Here is an 8,441-nt window from a genome sequence, read left to right on the forward strand (position 1 = left end):
TATCTGCCCATTCCCGTGTAGTCCTATGTAATGCACAGTGACAGTATATGGAGCGCCAGCCTGCAGATACATTGTGTGCTGTATATAGACATCGCTCCATCCATATCTGCCCATTCCCGTGTAGTCCTATGTAATGCACAGTGACAGTATATGGAGCACCAGCCTGCAGGTACATTGTGTGTTATACAGGGTAACGTCTGCTCGGACAGCGCAGTACAGAGGGCCTAGCTAGCTAAGGATTAGACACTGGTCAGGGATTATATTTGGGTTTGTTTTCCACATTTAACCCCTTACAAAGGAACATAAGAGACAACAGTTCAGTCAATAGACTAAGGATGTAGTAGGATGTAGTATATACTCATAGAAATATAGCAGGGTGCATTGAGCAACAAAAGAAAGTGCCAGTTCTGACTATAAAATAACCCAGTGACGTGGTCAATGACGCTGCTGTATTAATTATGCACACCCATAAAACGCCCGTTTTGACCTTTAAGCACGCCTGCGTTCTGATCTCCACTCCCCGTTTTCAAGCACCTTCCTCTGTTACCACCCACATACGCCTCATTCTGTCACTCAAATTATCAGGCATTCGCTATTTTGCGAGCACATGAATTTTGGCCGCACTGACTGGTTCGCGCATGCGTATAATGATCCGTACGCATGCGCAGTTGGGCAAACATCGCTCAGAGCGAACGAGCTGCCGCTTACGAGTGGCTCTGAATCTGGCCCTATATTCCCTATCACATGCTCACACAGGTTAATTTTTATGTTTTTTTTGGAGCCAATTAACCTAGCAGTATATTTTTGGAGTGTGGGAGGAAACCCACGCAAGCACAGGGAGAATATACAAACTCCACACAGCTAGGGCCGTGGTGGGAATCGAACCCACGACCTCAGTGCTGTGAGGCAGTAACGCTAACCATTACAGTGTCTGTGCTAAATGTATAGAAAAACGTTGCAGTGAAAATGCCATATGTATTACTATTTATTTTATCGGAACAGTAACTGATAGGGCAGGTTCCGTGTGAGTATTTACTTGTGTCATAGAGCTGGGTGGTGATCACAGGCCGTTATGTGCAGGACAAGAATGACACCAGGACCTCTGGGGTCTATGGACTAAGCCTTGGAGAGAGTTAAAGTACCAACCCATCAGCTCCTAACTGTTATTTCTCAAACACGGCCTGTCAAGTGATAGTTAGGAGCTGATGGGTTGGTACATGATCTATCTCCACTTTATCCTTTGTTCCCGCAATTAGCAATTAGTTATAATCCACCCTCGGCTGTCGCTCTGTTATATATATCCTACGTTCCTGACAGCCGCCTCCTCTTTCTGACCTGTAAAATAGGCAAAACCTCCTTTTGGTCTCTGGTATATCTGGTAAATGTTTAATTGTGTGCAGACATCGTCCTTCTCTTTGTGCTGATAATCTCCATATCCTCTGCAGTATGACGTCATTTCTCTAAGGGCTGTAATCTATCTAACACAGTCTGTGATGCAGTTTGGCCCATTAGGTGCTTAGTAGCATTTATTGTAGGTGCGATTCCATTCCATGGGCCTGTCGCCGGCAAAACGCCATAATTGATATGTACCTTTTACTATATCGGAAGCTCTCGCCAACTTGTATATCAGCCGTTACAGACTATGGCGTGGTCCCTGGGTCTGGCATACGGCTGCAGGCGTACGTCCGGCTGCTTCGTAGACGATTAAGAAAACTTTATGTAGAAAACTCTCAGGACGGACCTGGTTATTGCAGAGTGGGACAGAGCAGAGCGGTCCTGATTCTGGGTGGGACGCAATGGCGCAATGTTTTTCGTCTGTGCATGTGTCTGAAAAGCGCCTCATATGATTCACGATTTTCAACGTACAGAGTTGGACGGAGGGTAGCAGAGTAGGGGGTGGCTAAACAGAGGCACAGATCTTGCGTCCCATGGGAGCGTCATAGGCGTGTTGTGTAAAGTGGTTATGGGCACAGACGCTCGCATCGGACGCCTTTCTTGGATGAAGAAACTTCGCCTGCCATAGGGCTGGTGTAAGTTACCATTGTGCGACCAAAAGTGGCATCTAAAGAAGCACCAATCATTATTTCAGCATCGCTGGGCATCTCAGTCTTTGCGCAATGGGTCGCCAGGGAAGGATTTTATAGCGGCATTGGCATTAGGGCGCAGGTGTGACTGCAGCAAACGATACCATCGCGCCTGCAGCTGACTCCGACCATCTCCAGTGTGCAGACTGCAGACGTCACTATGATCTATTAGACTTAGGAGGACCTGTCGCCTGGCCGTCTAACACGTGAAGCACATATACTAAATGCCTCTCCGCCCCTCCGATAGACGGCGTCTCGTTACGGCATATCCCATCTGGAATCACGGAGGGAAATCGGCAGGTGGGGGAGCTGGACACAGATAAGGGTTTTGCTGCTGGTGTGTCAGGTGGACAGCATTGCAGTGCTCATTCTGTGTAATGTATTAGACCTTTATAGTGACACTTCTTGTTTATTGTTACCTCAGTGTAACTGCGTTAGGCAGCGTATCGCACGTCACCGCCATATCTCTGCATTCCCACCCTTTCCATGTGGAAGTTGTACTGAGCACTGGCTGCACAAATCGTTCCTGGCCCTCGAATTACTAACCGGAAAGGGTATATTGTCGCCCAGCGGTGTAAAGCACGCAACGTGGCTCACATAACACAGTTATTCTTTATGTTATGTGTGATTCCATCTCTGTGCTGCTCTCGCTGTTGTGTGAATGCGCTGTGTATCACTGTCTGTTGTGTGAACGCGCTGTGAATCATTGTCTGTTGTGTGAACGCGCTGTGTATCACTGTCTGTTGTGTGAACGCGCTGTGTATCACTGTCTGTTGTGTGAACGCGCTGTGTATCACTGTCTGTTATGTGAACGCACTGTGTATCACTGTCTGTTGTGTGAACGCGCTGTGTATCACTGTCTGTTGTGTGTACGCGCTGTGTATCACTGTCTGTTGTGTGTACGCGCTGTGTATCACTGTGTGTTGTGTGAACGCTCTGTGTATCACTGTGTGTTGTGTGAACGCTCTGTGTATCACTGTGTGTTGTGTGAACGCTCTGTGTATCACGGTTTGTTGTGTGAACGCTCTGTGTGTCACGGTTTGTTGTGTGAACGCTCTGTGTGTCACGGTTTGTTGTGTGAACGCTCTGTGTGTCACGGTTTGTTGTGTGAACTCTCTGTGTATCACGGGTTTGTTGTGTGAACACACTGTTTATCACTGTCTGTTATGTGCACATGCTGTTTATCACTGTTGTGTGAACACGCTGTGTATCACGGTTTGTTGTGTGAATGCGCTGTTTATCACTGTCTGTTGTGTGAACGCGCTGTGTATCACGGTTTGTTATGTGAACGCGCTGTTTATCACTGTTGTGTGAACACGCTGTTTATCACTGTCTGTTGTGTGAACGCGCTGTGTATCACGGTTTGTTGTGTGAACGCGCTGTGTATCACGGTTCGTTGTGTGAACGCGCTGTGTATCACGGTTTGTTGTGTGAACGCACTGTGTATCACTGTCTGTTGTGTGAACGCGCTGTGTATCACGGTTTGTTGTGTAAACGCGCTGTGTATCATGGTTTGTTCTGTAAACGCGCTGTGTATCACAGTTTGTTGTGTGAACGCGCCGTGTTTCACGGTTTGTTGTGTGAACGCACTGTGTATCACGGTTTGTTGTGTAAACGCGCTGTGTATCACGGTTTGTTGTGTGAACGCGCTGTGTATCACGGTTTGTTGTGTAAACGCGCTGTGTATCACGGTTTGTTGTATGAACGCGCTGTGTATCTCTGTTTGTTGTTGTTGTTTCCTTTACGCTGTTATTGTGTTTTCAATGTTTGAAACCTTCATTTGTTTCTGCTTGTATAATATTCTCTTTACTTCTAAATTATGTTTTAGGTGAATGGTCTGACGATGGTGGATGAGCCTATGGATGAAGGGGATTCATTATTACCTTTTGTGAGTACAATTACTTCCCTCGATGGCTTAATGCATTTATGTAGTGATCACAAGACATTATGGTCACAGGCGATTTATTATTGGCGTGTGACAATATATCAGGAGGGACTAGGCGCTCTGCGGGGTTACTGATGGGGCTTATGTATCACGGCTGAACGGGACAGGGCTGATCATTAGAAGCCGCAAACTAATGTCCTGCGCAGGTTATACAGAATTAGAACTTTGTTTTCAATTGTTTTAGCCATTTTTATTTGCTGAAATTTAAATTGTTTTTAGTGAAATACATTATTGACAGTTGTAAAAGGGGGCATTATAAGGTGACGCTAGGGTGGGAATTCACCTCTAAAGCGATGGGAGATCGGGGGGCGATATTCGCTTGCTTTGGGTGCTTATTACTTTTTGCACATATCGCACCCAAATGCGCTGGGATTAGACGCGTAAACCCGTCTACACTATTGGCCGCGCTGACAAATGCAGTTTAGGCGCCCAAAAGCCAGACTTTTTCACACATTTCTGCTTTCTCAGGAGGGAGCGAGCAAAAATAATGGGCGCCTGCGGCACTCTGCCCCGACCAGAAACAACAAATGAATCGCTCCACTGGGCGCCCAGAAAGACAATTGAATTCCCCCCTAGGCCACCATTATAGAGTAAATTGTCATGTCTGCGACTAGCGTAAATGTACAGCACAGAGCCGCCAAATTCCCATAACCTCCTGTATCCGGCCGGATTACCCGCCGCCGACTGCTGATTGGCCGGATTACCCTCCGCCGACTGCTGATTGGCCGGATTACCCGCTGCCGACTGGAGATTGGAGCACATGGGTTTCGTTGCAGGCGCGCTGTGAGAAACGCTGTAGCAACCACCTTTTCCATAGTGATGTTTTTTATACACACGCCTGATCGCGCCACAAATGTGCACACGCATCGCGCCATGTGATTCCCTGTGACTGCATACGCTACGCGATCGCACCATCCATTCCTATGGAGTTTCGTACGCAGTGCATGTATCCACTCACATACCCGCGTCTTGCGCTATGCGTGGCTCGATTTGCCGCCGCCATTGGCAACAATATAGCTGGGCATATCTGTATTGGCAAAACCAAGCCTGGGTGCTCCGGGCATTACATTAGCAGAATAGTGTGTACAGCGACGGGTCTCCTACCTGGGAGGTACAGGGAGGGTCGCCCAGCATTCAGATGAGGGGGAGAAGTATAATTGTTGTGTTAAGCGCCCAGCGCTGCATGTTTATACCAGAAAGCCACCTTTAATGCTTTATAATATGGAGAAACATAACTTTTCATGTTATTAAGATACTGCGTAGACTGGTGATAATATCCTACAATCCAGCGCAGACTGCGCACACCCATATCCTCGCCGTCGCTATGAGAAGTCGTCTGGCTGGCAGCGCGGGCGTGCGTTTGGCGTGACGTGCAGCTGACTGTCTGGCTGCGGTGCGTGTGTGTGTGTCTTCATGCCTGGTTGTGTGAGTTATATCTAACGTCTCAGAGTATTGTCACTGATCAGATCACACTTATACCTCACTAGGATGAAGGAAACGTCAAAGAGATTCCCATCACCCACCACGTGAAAGAGGGATGTGAGAAAGCCGACCCGGCGCAGTTCGAGCTTCTGAAAGTTCTTGGCCAGGGATCGTTTGGAAAAGTAAGATGCTTGTAACCCTCGTGTGCCCACATCGCCTCCGCTCACCCCGATCTGTCTTCATGTTTGCTGGCTCCGACTCTCCTCTGACTGATTTGTACAATGTGCCGCAGTTACGCCTGCTGAGCGCTGTGCGGTTTGCTGCTCTGCCGGTGATATTGGACATGACGCAGACTGTTCCACAAGCACCAAAGTGCTGCCAGGAGAAATCCCTATCCGCTGCCTCCTCATTTCTATCCGAGTTGTTAGAAGGGGTTTCCTTATACCTCCGATATAAAATAAGCGTAATATCAGTCTGCGCAATGTGAGCGACTGTGATATATTTGCTTTTGTCACGAGAAATGCTCTATATCCCGCAGCTGTGTGATATAGCACCAGCGAGCATTATACACACATGAGCTCAGACACTATGGGACACGTTTAACGTCCTGCTGCACTTTTACATGGAGGCTTCAATCAGATCTGTGACCCGGCCTAGTTATGTGCGTGTCTTGTAGCACTATGTAGTGGGGTTAGGATGCAGGAAGCCGGCCTGCACCCCCGTCCCGTCCCCACACAGGGTATCATGCAGAATAACATAGTATGACATGGTGACAGATCCGCTTTCTGGGAAATATTACTAATACTTCTATTCTAATTTAATCCATCCCAGCATGCAAATAACACCTATACTTAATATAAAGGGCTCTTTGTAACTGTACAAATCACAGGAATGCTTAATAATAGAGGGGAAATTATATCACAAACGTTCCGCCGGACCCCTGCAGGCCAGTCTCTGACATGTATTTACTTACATAATCCACAATACTCTGCCTTTCCGTTCATTTCTCTGTCACTGTTACCCTGGTATTAGGCTGTGCTGCTGTCTGCGTAATCTCTTCCTGCGGAGCTGCAGCCAGAATATACGATGGTGTGACCAGTACTACAGGCGGCCCGTATACACGATGGTGTGACCAGTACTACAGGCGGCCCGTATACACGATGGTGTGACCAGTACTACAGGCGGCCCGTATACACGATGGTGTGACCAGTACTACAGGCGGCCCGTATACACGATGGTGTGACCAGTACTACAGGCGGCCAGTATACACGATGGTGTGACCAGTACTACAGGCGGCCCGTATACACGATGGTGTGACCAGTACTACAGGCGGCCCGTATACACGATGGTGTGACCAGTACTACAGGCGGCCAGTATACACGATGGTGTGACCAGTACTACAGGCGGCCAGTATACACGATGGTGTGACCAGTAGTACAGGCAGCCAGTATACACGATGGTGTGACCAGTACTACAGGTGGCCAGTATACACGATGGTGTGATCAGTACTACAGGCGGCCAGTATACACGATGGTGTGACCAGTACTACAGGCGGCCAGTATACACGATGGTGTGACCAGTACTACAGGCAGCCAGTATACACGATGGTGTGACCAGTACTACAGGCGGCCAGTATACACGATGGTGTGACCAGTACTACAGGCGGCCGGTATACACGATGCTGTGACCAGTACTACAGGTGGCCGGTATACACGATGGTGTGACCAGTACTACAGGCGGCCAGTATACACGATGGTGTGACCAGTACTACAGGCGGCCAGTATACACGATGGTGTGACCAGTACTACAGGCGGCCAGTATACACGATGGTGTGACCAGTACTACAGGCGGCCGGTATACACGATGCTGTGACCAGTACTACAGGTGGCCGGTATACACGATGGTGTGACCAGTACTACAGGCGGCCCGTATACACGATAGTGTGACCAGTACTACAGGCGGCCAGTATACACGATGGTGTGACCAGTATTACCGGCGGCCAGTATACCCGATGGTGTGACCAGTACTACCGGCGGCCAGTATACACGATGGTGTGACCAGTACTACAGGCGGCCAGTATACACGATGGTGTGACCAGTACTACAGGCGGCCAGTATACACGATGGTGTGACCAGTACTACAGGTGGCCAGTATACACGATGGTGTGACCAGTACTACAGGCGGCTAGTATACACGATGGTGTGACCAGTACTACAGGCGGCCAGTATACACGATGCTGTGACCAGTACTACAGGCGGGCAGTATACACGTTGGTGTGACCAGTACTACAGGCGGCCAGTATAAACAATAGTGTGACCAGTACTACAGGCGGCCAGTATACACGATGGTGTGACCAGTACTACAGGCGGCCAGTATAAACAATAGTGTGACCAGTACTACAGGCGGCCAGTATACACGATGGTGTGACCAGTACTACAGGTGGCCAGTATACACGATGGTGTGACCAGTACTACAGGCGGCCGGTATACACGATGGTGTGACTAGTACTACAGGCGGCCGGTATACACGATGGTGTGACCAGTACTACAGGCGGCCAGTATACACGATGGTGTGACCAGTACTACAGGCGGCCAGTATACACGATGGTGTGACCAGTACTACAGGCGGCCAGTATAAACAATAGTGTGACCAGTACTACAGGCGGCCAGTATACACGATGGTGTGACCAGTACTACAGGCGGCCAGTATAAACAATAGTGTGACCAGTACTACAGGCGGCCAGTATACACGATGGTGTGACCAGTACTACAGGTGGCCAGTATACACGATGGTGTGACCAGTACTACAGGCGGCCAGTATACACGATGGTGTGACCAGTACTACAGGCGGCCAGTATAAACAATAGTGTGACCAGTACTACAGGCGGCCAGTATACACGATGGTGTGACCAGTACTACAGGCGGCCAGTATAAACAATAGTGTGACCAGTACTACAGGCGGCCAGTATACACGATGGTGTGACCAGTACT

General features: G+C 48.8%; 1 protein-coding gene across 2 annotated transcripts in view; it reads left to right on the plus strand.

Moving 5' to 3' along the window:
- The window catches only part of RPS6KA6 (ribosomal protein S6 kinase A6), a 100,875-nt gene that overhangs the window by 21,079 nt on the left and 71,355 nt on the right, over positions 1-8,441 (plus strand). For both annotated transcript variants that reach the window (XM_088461403.1, XM_088461404.1), the window contains exons 2-3: positions 3,913-3,972; positions 5,517-5,633. In XM_088461403.1, the coding sequence (XP_088317529.1) occupies positions 3,913-3,972; positions 5,517-5,633 (177 nt within the window). The remainder of the gene's footprint in view (positions 1-3,912; positions 3,973-5,516; positions 5,634-8,441) is intronic.

Source organism: Taudactylus pleione, unplaced genomic scaffold, assembly GCF_031769625.1.
Source record: "Taudactylus pleione unplaced genomic scaffold, aTauple2 ptg001043l, whole genome shotgun sequence".
Classification (NCBI taxonomy): Eukaryota; Metazoa; Chordata; class Amphibia; order Anura; family Myobatrachidae; genus Taudactylus; species Taudactylus pleione.